The 14,222-nt window shown below is 36.7% G+C and overlaps 1 protein-coding gene across 1 annotated transcript in view; it reads left to right on the top strand.

Moving 5' to 3' along the window:
* The window catches only part of KNL1 (kinetochore scaffold 1), a 29,162-nt gene extending 15,846 nt beyond the window's left edge, over positions 1 to 13,316 (top strand). The window contains exons 15-25 of the mRNA XM_087704493.1: positions 438 to 554; positions 1,420 to 1,507; positions 4,208 to 4,291; positions 5,833 to 5,872; positions 5,967 to 6,068; positions 8,167 to 8,267; positions 8,690 to 8,758; positions 9,196 to 9,305; positions 10,141 to 10,259; positions 12,269 to 12,391; positions 12,514 to 13,316. Coding sequence (XP_087560619.1) covers positions 438 to 554; positions 1,420 to 1,507; positions 4,208 to 4,291; positions 5,833 to 5,872; positions 5,967 to 6,068; positions 8,167 to 8,267; positions 8,690 to 8,758; positions 9,196 to 9,305; positions 10,141 to 10,259; positions 12,269 to 12,391; positions 12,514 to 12,652 — 1,092 coding nt within the window. The 3' untranslated portion in view covers positions 12,653 to 13,316. The remainder of the gene's footprint in view (positions 1 to 437; positions 555 to 1,419; positions 1,508 to 4,207; positions 4,292 to 5,832; positions 5,873 to 5,966; positions 6,069 to 8,166; positions 8,268 to 8,689; positions 8,759 to 9,195; positions 9,306 to 10,140; positions 10,260 to 12,268; positions 12,392 to 12,513) is intronic.
* The last annotated feature ends 906 nt before the right edge of the window (positions 13,317 to 14,222 follow it).

The following is a 14,222-nucleotide window of genomic DNA, read 5'->3' as shown; positions in this document are numbered from 1 at the left end:
ATTCCACCAATTCATTCAATACTACATTTGGGGATTCAAAATAAGTGTTTTGGAAAGAGGTGGATAAGAGAAATTGTTTCTGATAGCTGTTTGATGTGGCCAACATTTGAATTCAATCTATTGCTGATGACCCTAACCACTGCGCTGAGGTGGCGCAGTGGTTAGGGTGCAGTACTGCAGGCCACTTCAGCTGACTGTTATCTGCAGTTCAGCGGTTCAAATCTCACCGGCTCAAGGTTGACTCAGCCTTCCATCCTTCCGAGGTGGAATGAGGACCCAGATTGTGGGGGCAATTTGCTGACTCAATTTGCTAAAAATCTGTAAACCGCTTAGAGAGGGCTGAAAGCCCTATGAAGTGGTATATAAGTCTAATTAATAAATAAATAATAAATAAATGAATTATCAGCTAAACTAAGGAAAGTTTAATTTCATTGCAGCTGAGAGGTTTTGGTGCTGAGCTGAACAAAATGAAATCCCGTTTCACCAAGCAAAGTAAAGTTCTTGCTCACAAAGGAAAAGCAAAATTATATGTGAAGTTGGTGCACCATGCAAAGGTAAATTATTTATGGTAAACAATGAGATATAACAGTTGACCATTTTAATTATTAAGAATTCTGTTTTTGTATCCTGCCCTCCTTATAAGCTGTCTTTTTTCCTTTACAATGCAATTTTATAAGATTAATAGCTTGTTCCTAGAAAAATAAGCAAAGTACATTGTGGTTTGATATTCTGTATAATCCGAGTTGCTGACTATTCCAAGATGAAATTTGCATCTGAACAGGGATTTGAATTCAAGCTACCTTGTCCCAAAGAAAATGTAACTTGGGTAAATTGTGAATTTACTTGCAAATAATATGTAATATAGCTCAATACTCCCTAATTGGAATTATTACTTTTTAAAAATCTTAAACAATAAAATAGAAATGCATGCAAATGAATTGCGGGATACAATTTCCATCTAAATTTAACTTGCAATGATATAATGTGGATGGCCTACTACAATTACTAACATTGTCACTAGAGTTGTTCATTATTAGTTTTCTCTCCCCATAATAGTACAAAACTCATTTTAATCCTCTCCTATAAATAATAGAAGAAAAAGTGTAGCAAATTCTTTGTTTTCTTAATTTTTAATATGTTAGTAAGAAGCATATTCCATTATGGACATTACCATTTTCATTTCGCATATGATAAATAGACCGGAGACCCTGATTATGCAGCCATTAAATGTGTATATGTGTCAGATCTATCCTTTGTGTGATACATCACCCAACACTTTATGTAATATTTGAATATGATTACATTTTTTATTTTTGCATTAGCAAACAAACGTTATTTGATGGCATTAATATTAACTTTATATTTACTGTAATATAAATATTACATTACAAATAAAAAGTATGTTCTTTATTATATAAGATGGAATGTGAAAAACTACAATCAAGATTAGCTAAAATGGATGAACTTATGAAAGAAATTGATAGCTGTCTTTTTGTTCTGGAGAAAGGTACAACTTTTAAAATTTTGAGACAATTCAGTCTTCTTGAGTTAGTATAAGATGCTTGCTTTCCTAAATTTATAGCAAACTTCTATTACAATAAAAATTATAAGAATTTGGCACAATGTATGGTTTCCATAAGGTTTATGCCCTAGCCTTTGTTTATATTTTCTTTAACAAATAGAGAAGACAAGAATCGTGGCTTTATAAAATTATATTTAGCTAGTTCAAAACTGAGCAATTTAGACATGTTTGTTCAACCCCAAACAGAGTGAACAAACATCTTTTTAATCTTTCTGTTTGAGGTGTAGTAACGATTTCTGCCAGATCACATAACACCTCTCCATATTCCAGGTCTCGTGCCACACTCCTGACACCCGGTGGGGCTATTCCCCTCCCCCCCCCCGATACATAGTTTATCAAGAGGGGTGGGGTGCAAACATCCAGTTACTATGTAGCACATATCACTAGGCTCCCTATCTATCTGTATAGCATGCACCGAGTAGCCTCAGACAGGGCAAGCATATTCTCTTGACAAACAACATAATGCAAGGGCAGTCATTTGCAGAGTAGTAGAGTGTTTCTAGCCAACTTTCTAAGGAAATTATTGCGAGTAGTGTTCTTTTGCTTTAAATTGCAACATGGTCTTTTAAAATATAACACAGCAATAACATAGTGTCTCACAATGTACCAGACTCACTCCATCCCAAATAAAATTAAGCCTGCATCTGGCCTGCCTCTTTTTAAGATGGCATGCACAATTATTAAGTTTTTGATGGATTGTAAACCATTGCTTACTAAAATTAGTTTCTGTGTTGCAGTGATATAAGTGTACATCAGTCCTCCTGAAACCAATGCAATATGATCACCAGTTGGAAGTCTTGCTTTTTAAAATTGGAATTATATCAAACCGTAGGTGCAATATAGTAAAAGTAAAAGCTGTATCTGTAATTTACAGATGAAACTCAAAAAATTAGAATATCATGCAAAAGTTCATTTCAGTAATGCAACTTAAAAGGTGAAACTAATATATGAGATAGACTCATTGAATGCAAAGCAAGATAGTTCAAGCCATGATTTGTCATAATTGTGGTGATTATGGCTTACAGTTCATGAAAATCCCAAATCCACAAACTTAGAAAATTAGAATATTGTGAAAAGGTGCAATATTCTAGGCTCAAAGTGTCCCACTCTAATCAGCTAATTAAGCCATAACACCTGAAAAGGGTTCCTGAGCCTTTAAATGGTCTCTCAGTCTGGTTCAGTAGGAATCACAATCATGGGAAGGACTGCTGACCTGACAGTTGTGCAGAAAACCATCATTGAGACCCTCCATAAGGAGGGAAAGCCTCTAAAGGTAATTGCAAAAGAAGTTGGATGTTCCCAAAGTGCTGTATCAAAGCACATTATTAGAAAGTTATGTGGAAGGGAAAAGTGTGGAAGAAAAAGGTGCACAAGCAGCAGGGATGACTGCAGCCTGGAGAGGATTGTCAGGAAAAGGCCATTCAAAAGTGTTGGGGACTTTCACAAGAAGTGGATGGAGGCTGGAGTCAGTGCATCAAGAGCCACCACACACAGACAGATCCTGGACATGAACTTCAAATGTCATATTCCTCTTGTCAAGCCGCTCCTCAACAACAAACAATGTCAGAAGCGTCTTACCTGGGCTAAAGAAAAACAGACCTGGTCTGTTTCTCAGTAGTCCAAAGTCCTCTTTTCTGATAAGAGCAACTTTTGCATCTCATTTGGAAACTAAGGACCCAGAGTATGGAAGAACACACTGCAAGATGCTTGAAGTCCAGTGTGAAGTTTCCACAGACTGTGTTGATTTGGGGAACCATGTCAACTACTGGTGTTGGTCTACTGTGCTTCATTAAGTCCAGGGTTAACGCAGCAGTCTACCAGGAGTTTTTGGAGCACTTCATGCTTCCTTCCGCAGACAAGCTTTATGGGGATGCTGACTTCATGTTCCAGCAGGACTTGGCACCTGCCCACACTGCCAAAAGCACCAAAACCTGGTTCAATGACTGTGGGATTACTGTGCTTGATTGGCCAGCAAACTCGCCTCACCTGAGCCCCATAGAGAATCTGTGGGGCATTGCCAAGAGAATGATGAGAGAGATGAGACCAAACAATGCAGAAGAGCTGAAGGCCGCTATTGAAGCATCCTGGTCTTCCATAACACCTCAGCAGTGCCACAGGCTGATAGCTTCCATGCCACGCCACTTTGAGGCAGTAATTGCTGCAAAAGGGGCCCAAACCAGTACTGAGTACATATGCATGCTTATACTTTTCAGAGGTCCGATATTCCTCTATGTACAATCCTTGTTTTATTGATTGCATGTAATATTCTAATTTTGGGGTTTTCATGAGCTGTAAGCCATAATCATCACAATTATGACAAATCACGGTTTGAACTATCTTGCTTTGCATGTAATGAGTCTATCTCATATATTAGTTTCACCTTTTAAGTTGCATTACTGAAATAAATGAACTTTTGCACGATATTCTAATTTTTCGAGTTTCACCTGTATACTTACCAGAAGCATTTTAGCATTTTGTTTAGTTATTAAACTACTCAATTTCTGGGGTATAAACTTCAAAATTGGAAGCATATTAATTTACAAAATGCATTTTCTACTAAACTATTTGATAATGTATGTTATAGTTTTGGATACATGGCTTTGTTAAACATTATCTGATTTTTAGAAACTGCTACTTTGAATGATTTTGAGATGGTTGCCAATGATGCCACGGCGGAACTTGAAACGAAAGTAAAACATATAGAGAGAGGTAAGTAGGCTTTTTTAGTTAAGTGAAATAAAAGATTCAGAGTTAATTTTCAATATATGAGGGTGACATTTATAATATTGTTCTTTTACAAAAATATTTCAGGCGAACAAGAAAATTGGGGTCCATTACTGCTTAAAAATAAAGATTATATTATCTTAATAGTATTCCTTCTGTGTAATTATATGGCTTTTATAATTTCTTAACATGGAAGTATTTTAGATAGACTTATTGATTGATTATTTTTGCTGTTTTAATCTAGCCTACATAAGGTGGGAGTGTAAATCATTCAGAATCACTTGATTATTGGAATCATATAAACCTGGTAAAATAAATTGTGATGACAATCCTACATAAAGTTTATATAGGGAATATTTGAAGTACATGAAACCTACTGATAGCTGTTTGCTAGCAGAGTATGCATTGTTACCCAAGTTTACCTCTCTTACTGCTCCAGGGGGATGCTTTGGATAGTTATCTCATGTCACGTTCAATATTGCTTATGCTCTTGAAAACCTGTGGTTGACTATACCTCCTAATATGTGTACATTTTGGTTATATGCTATGAACTGAATGCTTCGAAGATTATCATAGAGTATTAGAATAATGTACTCTTTCAGGCCAAAACCTAATGTAATGTTTTCCTGGCATACCAGAAGGGCACTACAAAAGGTGAATGGCTAGGACCAAAATTAAACTTAAATGAAATTAAATACAGTTAATATGATTGTTTCCTATTTATTTAAGAATTATTCTCTCCCATTAAATTAAAAGTCACAGTTTGGCAAGAACTTTTCAATGACCTTGGAGAGAGAGGGGGGGGGGGGAGAGAGAGAGAGAGAGAGAGAGAGAGAGATTTGTGTGTGTGTGTGTGTGTGTGTAGGATACTTATATCTAAATTATTTCCATGTAATTATTTTCATTCAGCTCTAGATCTCTTGTTCTACAATTGGTTGCCTTGGGTCATTGAACTAATTTATTTTTGACTTAGCTGCATTGTATTTAAATATAGCAAAATTAAAATTTTCTTTGAAATGTTGCAGCTCTGTTGAGTTTGGATGGTCTATTTCCCATTTGCAAGAACTATCATTTCACATTGTCTTCTGAAGTTAAGTTGTCCTAGCAGATCTTTCAGGATTTGCACCCCCTGTCCACCCTTTAATAATCCCTCAGAATATTTTTTGCAGATGACCAGATAAACTCATACAATATGAAGTAAGGATAGGCAAGCTATTTTACTTATGTTATGTCCCTTGGAGTGGGGAAAGTGAAATAATAATTTTCTTTCCAAGCCTTGGAGCTGCTTAGGATGGGACACTTGTTCTTAGTATTGCACAAACTTGGCAGGCATGAACACAATTGCATATTGGCATCACCTGCTATTGAGAGATTGGAGAATGGAAATTACAGCTGCGTGGAAGTTCCAATAATTTTATCTTGAAAGGAAAAATAGAATTATTTGGGACTGGATGTGTTTAATTAGAATAAATAGCTTTATTTATATTCTATTGCCAGATTTTAAAAGTATTTTTCTTTAATTTTAGAACTAGAAAATTACAAATCCCAAGAAGATAATCTTCAAAGGTAATATTTAACACCAAAATACCCCATATTTGCAACCTATAAAATATGTCGGCTTTCAGTACCACTATTTTATTCACATGTTGCATTTTTGCAGAGAACAATCACATCTTAGTGATAAAAAACAACAGAGAATATCTGAAATCAACCAGCTTCAAAGAGACGTAAGAAGTTGCCAAGAACTTACAGAGAAATATAAGTAAGTAAATTAAAGAGGATTTTTCTTGTAATGCCATTCATCTTCTAGAATTGTCCCAATATAAGCTGTCCCTTTGGGAACTTAACTGTGATCACAGGATGGTCTCAATTGACAGAGAATTGTCTAAAGTTTAATTTGATTATTTCATGACTACTGTTCATTCTCATTGAGGGATAACAACATAATTACTCTAAAAATCTATTTGATGTTGATAAAATAGTCTAGGAAAATAAAACTCATTAGTTTTCCAATAATAGCTAAAAGACCAAGTTCTCTGTTTCCATATTTATGTGTATACAGGCAACTACCGTGTTTCCCCGAAAATACGACAGGGTCTTATTTTCTTTTTACTTACAAAATATGGCCTTGGGCTTATTATAGGGGAGGACTTATTGTTTTGGGGTTGCCGGGCGGCTAATGCCTTGCGAACTGGCTTCCGAAGAGCCGGGCACAGCCTCAGGGGCGAAGAGCCATGAGGGACCAAGCTCACGATCAACCGCCCGGCAAATCCCCTCTCCAGCCGCGCCATTCACTGACCTAAAGGGTATCCCTAAGGCGCCAAACCACATGATGCTCTGCCCACTCCCCAGCTCCCGCAGCTTGGCACATTAGGGATACCCCTTAGGTCAGTGCATGGAGCTCTGCCGGGCTGGAGAAGGGGGTTGCACAAGCTCCTGTTCTGCCCCCAGTAGGCATGCCTCCTAGCCTCAATATGTCCGGGTCCAACTCTCCCTGTAGCAGCTGTCGCCGTGCTCCGAGCATAACGTCTTCTCCAGTTCCAAACTTCCAAACTCGGATGCCGAATTTTCCAGCAGCGGCCGCTCTAGGAGTGCGCTCTATGTGGGGTGGGCTGCTGGAAGACTCTCTGTCTGGAAGATTCTCTTATAGAGTCTTCCAGCAGCCAGCTCACAACCATAGAGCGCATTCCTAGAGTAGCCATTGCTGGAAGACTCGGCAGCCAAGTTTGGGAGTTTGGAACCGGAGAAGACATTATGCTCGGAGCGCAGTGGCGGTGGTGGCTGCTGCAGAGAAAGCTGGGCAACTCCCCCCTCCAGCCAGGCAGAACGCCACTCCCCAACCTAGCGGTATCCCAAAGGCAGCAAGCAATGTGAGCGTCTTTCTCCCCCCCCCCCCCCCGCCCCCCTGGCTCCTGCAGCTTTGTGTCTTCAGGATACCGCTATGTCAGTGAATGGTGCTCTACCTGGCCGGAGGCGGGGGGGGTTGTCCATGGGGTTTATTTTCAGGGGGGGGTTATATTTTTGCCCACATGAAAAATGTGGCAAGGCTTTAGTTTCAGGACAGGTTGTATTTTCAGGGAAACACGGTATATGCCCCAACACTGGAAGTCTTTAAGAAGATGTTGGATAGCCGTTTGTCTGAAACGGTATAGGGTTTCCTGCCTAGGCAGGGGGTTGGACTAGAAGACCTCCAAGGTCACTTCTAACTCTCCTATTGTATTGTAAGTCTCTGCATGGTTTTGAAGTTAACTGACAGTTTATTTTATGTTATTTTTATTTTATTTGTACCCCACTTTTATTATTTTCTACAAATAACAAAAGGCAGCAAACATATTCAACACACTTTCCTCTTCCTCTTTTCCCCACAACAACAATCCTGCAAGGTGGTTTGAGCTGAGAGGCCCAAGGTCACTTAGGTAGCTTTCATAACAAAGGTGGGCCTTCAACTCATCATCCCTCACTTTCTAACCTGGGTCTTAACCACTAGACCAATCTAATTGATTTAATCTTACAGTTAAAGAGACACTGATGTTCCTAATCTGTGAAAGTCCGAGTTTCTTTTGGAGGTTCTGCACAAGACTTTGACTAAAGAATTCTGCTTCCTTCCTGGAATGAAGGTTCCTCTTCCATTTGGAACCTATATTTTTTACTTTTTTTCTCCCAAAGAAAAAAAAAGTATTTTAAAGAAAGACATACAGAACTGATTAATATTAGTAGCACTAACAGCCTAGTGTAGAAACACTTCTCTTTCCAAAAGTGGAAAGAGCATTAATAGCAAACATTAATGTTTGTGCGTATCTTGTCTTTCTAATATTTTCTCTTTAATTAATCTGTGATTGTGTAATGTTTTCTTCTTGCAGTTTCTCTGAGTGGGTAATAAAGGAATGGAATGATCAACAGGCAGTATTTACTTTCCTTTATGATTCTATTGAGCTCACTGTGGGATTTAAATGGCCCTTAGGTAAGCTGCAAAATAGCAGGAACTCTTACCTGCCTTCTATGGCACTTCTATAAAAACTGTTTAAAATTATTTGAATTTAACTATTCATTGTGGCTATAGTGTACCACTATTTTGTGAAATTGTGTTTTGTATTGGAATGGAACTTTTTGCACTAGAAGGATAGATTGTAAATACTGAATGATCAGAGGGTATCTAAACTGGACAGCTTTAGGGTAGATGCTGACATAACAAGTTACTTCTCCATATAAATATTCCTCAATATTGGAAATATGTATAGGAGGTTATCCAGCTTATTCAGAAGTAAACAAATCTGATTCACACATCACCCTAAGTCATACTATTTGTAATACAAACTATACATTACTAGAAATGGAGTAACCCATTTTGAAGATGTGCTTCACACGGTGTGTGTTTTTTTGTAGATGATGCTACTTTCCAAAACAAGTTCTACTGGGAGATTGTTAGTCTGAATTTTGAAACATTATTGGATGGTAAGATTGCAATATTTTATTATCTTAAGGAATACCCAGAGCTTCATGAGAAACGTATTGGTGAAATGGAAGAAACAAGGCAAAACAAGCTGATATCAGGCTCCTTTGCTTTCTAATTTTAATTTCTTCTGCAATATATTCTTTGCATTAGAAAAATAGCAGTCAAAGCTGTGGGGAAATGGAAGATTTTACAAGTAACTGCATAGGTCCTTGGCAAAATTATACAAAGGAGACATGCGCATAGAGTATTAATGATTAAAACATGATTTGTTGTTTTATTCAGTTGTTACACTATATGCCACCAGGAGTCACTTTGTGTGAAATGGGCAGCTATATACTGTAAATGTGATTAATAAATAAATAAAATAACATGAAGAGATTTAAATAGAAATATAATTTTTGATTTTTTTTTTACTTTTACTTGGTGTTTTTTCCAGAAACAAAAGCTGAGCCTACGGCAAAACTAGTGCATAAGCTTATCTTTCAGTTTATTGACAGTCAAAATTCATGGCAAAAGAAATGCTCAACAGTGTATCAACTTTCTCAGGTAAGGAACTAATTATAAGGAAGTCTAGAATTTGTACACTAATGTAGAATAAAGTAGGCATGACAGTAAAGCTCTTAAAACTGTCCTCAAATTCATTATTTTACTGGTTCATGATGCTTATGAGATGAACAAATAAATTTATAGTGAAGCTTATACATTCTTGGGAGGGGGAAATCTGGATAATACTCTAATGGGTAACTATGGGTTAGACACTAGAGTATTATTTTTGTCTTAGTAGCAGTAACACTTAGCTGACTGATTGCCTTTATTTAAGTAATGCATTTTTTCTTATTGTCTGCTTTATTGTTCTACATGCTGCCTTTAGTGTGCATTTAGTATAGAACAGAGGTCCCCAACCTTTCTGGCTCTGTGAACCTGCAGCGGTGGTGGTTGTGGGGATGGTTTCATGCACATGCCTGCCGCTTACACAAATGGAATCTGCCGTTTCCACGGCTCACTTTCCAACAGGCCGCTGATTGCTATTGGGCTACGGACTGGGGGTTTGCAACCCCCGGTATAGAAAAGCCATACCTTTCTCTGCGATATATTACTTACAATGGGTTGGTTCGAGCCACTTGTTTTGCCAAGAGACAACTGCTGTCAGGAGAATTGAAAAAGGATAAGTTAGGAGGGAGGGAGGGTTAGCCAATTATAGGCCTGTTAGTTGAGAAGTGAAATGTCTTCAAAGAAAAAACAAAGTCCAGCTGCCTCTTGAAAAAGCACCTTTGGGACAACCATGACCTGGATGACTAAGACTCTCCATAGACATATTTTCTAGAAAATCTATGTGTGTATTAGGATCTCAAGATTACTTTTATTTTAATTGTTCAACCAGATACTGCATGATCTGTCTCTCGTGGTGAACCGTTGTAAACTTCTGGAAGAAGAGATAGAATTTCTGAACAAATGGGGTGGAAAATTTTACTTGCTGAAAACTGAAGTGAAAGACACAAAGTAAGTGCTTGTCTAATCTACTTCTGTTTATAAGCAGACAAATAATTGGGGAAAAAAACACCTCTGCCCAGTTTGTAAATACATGTTATAATTCAGCCAAATTTACTCCATAGTTTTATGCTTAACTGACAACACTGGTGTATTTTAGAACAAGAGGTAGATTGGAAGTGATTAAAGACCCAGGCTGGAAACAAAGAGGCAATGAGTTCTAGTTCCTGCCTTAGGCACAAAGTGAGCCGGGTAAAAATCAGTCACTATCCCTCAGCCTAGTACAAAGTCAATGACAAATCATTTTTGAAATTGCAGCCTAGAAAACTGGATGGATTTGTCCAGGCAATTGTCAGGAGTCATAATCCATTTTGTTGAAGGTAGAAAAAAAAAGTTAAACATTTTTTGGTAAATAGAATTTCAAGGGGCATAATAAGGAACAAAAATGCACATTTATTCAATGTAGTATAAACTTTAAAAAATTCATAAAAACGCAGTAAAATAAAAGAACAGAGAAATATTCAAATAGTGGATTCCAGAACCAGATTAAAATACATAGTAAACAAAATAAAAGCTAAAAAGAGTTATGAACATAAAATTGGACAGGCAACTTAAAAACAAGCACATCCAACAGGCAGATCTGGCAGAGAGTTGAAAGAATACTTACACAATTTATGTATGTGGGCTTACCATGAGAAAAACATCTAATAAGGGTTTTTGTTAACAGTTTAGATTTAAGATTTAATAAATTTGTATGCCGCCCAATCCTGAAGGACTCCGGGCGGTTTACATAAAAACAATTTAAAAATATTAAAAGAATTCAAAATGCAAAGACAAAGCAGTTAAAAGGAACACAACATACACTCAATCTCGGTGGGGCTGGAGCACAATCAAGGATCAACAGCCCCAGGCCTGCCGGAACAGCCAGGTCTTAGTAGATTTCCGGAAGGCCGAGAGAGTGGGGAGTTTTAGTTATTTATGATGATGATAATTTGTATACCACCTCTCATTGAATTTTTATAGATGGATGTAATGAGATGCAACAATAAAAACACAATTAAAACAATAACATATCAGAATATCTACAAGGTATATTTATTAAGGAACTTTATTAAGTTTCTGATCATTTATGGCTTTATAATTTCATATTATTTAAAATGTCTCCAGAAATAAAGTGGAAGCAAACAAAGATTCCTAAGTATTAGCAATTAAGGTTGTTTTTTTTTAAAAAAAACAACATTAATAGACCATTGGCCATATCTGAAATTTCCAAACATGTTTCAAGAGTAGCCTATTTATAACACATTATTATATATCAATGAATCCAGGATGTTATTAAATCATGGTAAGTAGACATGTCATTCATGTCATTCTCCTAGAAGGCATAGCTGATACACCATCTGAAACTTGGCCATTTGAATATTCAGTAAAAAAACAAGGTAAAGTAGTCTGTGAGAGAGAACAAGCTGAATATGTTTATGATTGTCTACATCAGACCTGGACATTTTAAAGCCCATATCCAGCATGTCCCTGTCCGGCCCATAGCGGAGATGGCAGCAGAGTGGGCAGTAGTGGCTTTCCACAACAGTCCCAGTTTCTCATGTGGCCTCTTGGGGAAATTAATTGGCCACCTCTGATTTACATGATAAAGTTACTGCAAATAGGCCGAATTCACCTTTATTTATCATTTACCAAATTATTAATTTAGATCCAGTTCAGATTATCTCTCTATATCATTTAGTTTATCATTTAGTATATCATTTAGTTTAGGTCAAAGATAAAGTTATCCATCCATGTTCATTATTTTTCATTCTAAATCTGATTTCTTCTCCAGTGCACTGCGAGGAGAGTCCAATAGTGGGTTAACACAGCCTATCTGCCCTTGGACTGAGTGATGTTTTTCTGTTGACCACGCCTCCCTTTGCCTCTGCTTTCTCCCAATTATTTCATATGAATGGCATTTTGCTTGGTTAGTAAAATACATAATTATTAATTTTATGTATTTTTTTTTTCATATGTAGTGTCAGTCTTTTGTTCTCCAGTTCTACACCTCTTGCAAAGTTTGAAGTTGAACTCTCTTTATCTGCCAATTATCCAACATCTCCAATAGATTTCACTATCCCAAAATGCATAGGAAATCTTGGGTGAGTAAAACCAAGATGAATGTCTCTGGGTAATGATATATACATGATATATTCATTTCTGTGAAAAAGTTTATCAGAAACATTGTCTTAATTAGTTTATTTTTTTTTTTTTCTGTTCTCAGCCATGAGGAAATTTCTGTGATTTTGTCCAACGTTCCAGTGGGAGCCAACTATTTGAAGAGAATGGTCAATCAGATTAGTTGTAATCTACTCCAATATACTTCAACAATTCCAAAAAATAAAACAGCAAGTGTCCAATAGTTTGCTGTTCTTTGGGGGGGAAATTATTTCAACTATCAAGCATGCAGTACTAGAGTGATTACATCTTTGTTTAAACTATAGAAAAGTTAGTTAGTCTTTCTTCTACAAACTATAGTGAAAAACTGTAATGTGGTTCCTCTGTTGTTGTTTTTCTAGTATTTTATCTTGTATTTGTATTTTTCCAGTAGTGCTTTGCGCTGCCTTTTATTTCTGAGAGACTATTTTATAACAGAATATATTGCATTTGATGTAATTTCAAAACATATACTGCAGGAAAGGAATGCTAAGATGAGTAAGAGGAGCTTTTGAGTCCTATCTATGACACTTAAGTAATTGAATATTGGATATAGAATACTGGATCAATCAATTAATTTTTTAGAAATCATAGGATGTATTAAATTTTTATTCCATTATATTGACGGAGGAAAGTCTTCAGTTTCAGTGAAGGCAACAGACATTATTATTAACATGCATCTTTGTGAAGGCTCATCTTGTAGATGTAATATTAACATTCTTACAACAAAATTTCTAGGATATTTCTCCCTTGTATAATATTTTGTTTATATGTAAAATATTGCATATTTAAATGCTTTGTGATATTGGAGTGTTTTTTAATGTTCGTATTTTGTCAAAAAGTGTAATAAAGTTTACAACAGTACTTGTACCATCTTGGTAGTGATTTAGAAATGAAAAAAACACTGCCAAAACTTAATTGATTTACTTGTTGTGTTAATTTTTTAATTTTACAATATTTTTTATTTTAATAAAATAAAATATTTTACGTATTTTATTCTTATTATTTTTAAAAACTATTCCCTCTAAAATGTGTGAATCACATTTTGTTATATGTTTAGAACAGGGGTCTCCAAACTTGGCAACTTTAAGACTTGTGGACTTCAACTCCCAGAATTTCACAAGAACAGGTTTATTCAGCAAACTCCTGTGGGGGTCAGACAGGACATAAGAGTAAAATAGAGTGTCAATTTGATCTAGGATTTAAGGCAGGGGGCTAGAAACCAGGAGACTGAGTTCCAGTCCCACTTGAGATATGAAAACAGCTGGGTGACTTTGGGCCAGTCATTCTCAGGCCAGCCCACCTCACAGGGTGGTTGCTGTGCAGAAAAATAGTAGGAAGAAATGTTGTGTATGTTGTCTACCTTGAATTACATATAAAGTAATAAAGGCGAGATAAAAACCTTTTAAAAAGTGATCTAAGTGTTGAAAGAAATGTCCTTCTGGGTTCAGCTCCAAGTGGGGAAAAAGACACTGGAGACATGGAGGCTGCTTGGAAAGATGGTTTATTGCTGGACAGGACCATGTGGTTTGAGTTCTGAACAGAAAAGGTGATCACATGCTTCAATGTTGGTGGAGAAAAGAGAAGGGCTGAGTCCCTGGTTTTTCCCCACTCTGGCCTTTGATCTTGAGCTTGTATTCTGATTGGTTGTCAGACTCTCATGGGGCCATGCAGGGGCAACTCTAGGCTGTGTTTTGAATCCCAAGTTTGATTGAGTTTCCAGATGCCTTCTGAGTTTCTCTGGAAGGCTAATCCTTTATTATGTAAAGTACACTA

This window comes from Thamnophis sirtalis, unplaced genomic scaffold (assembly GCF_051295495.1).
Source record: "Thamnophis sirtalis isolate CommonGarterSnake01/CBP01778 unplaced genomic scaffold, rThaSir2_p1.2 scaffold_1, whole genome shotgun sequence".
Classification (NCBI taxonomy): Eukaryota; Metazoa; Chordata; class Lepidosauria; order Squamata; family Natricidae; genus Thamnophis; species Thamnophis sirtalis.
This window is presented reverse-complemented; position numbering and strand designations above follow the sequence as displayed.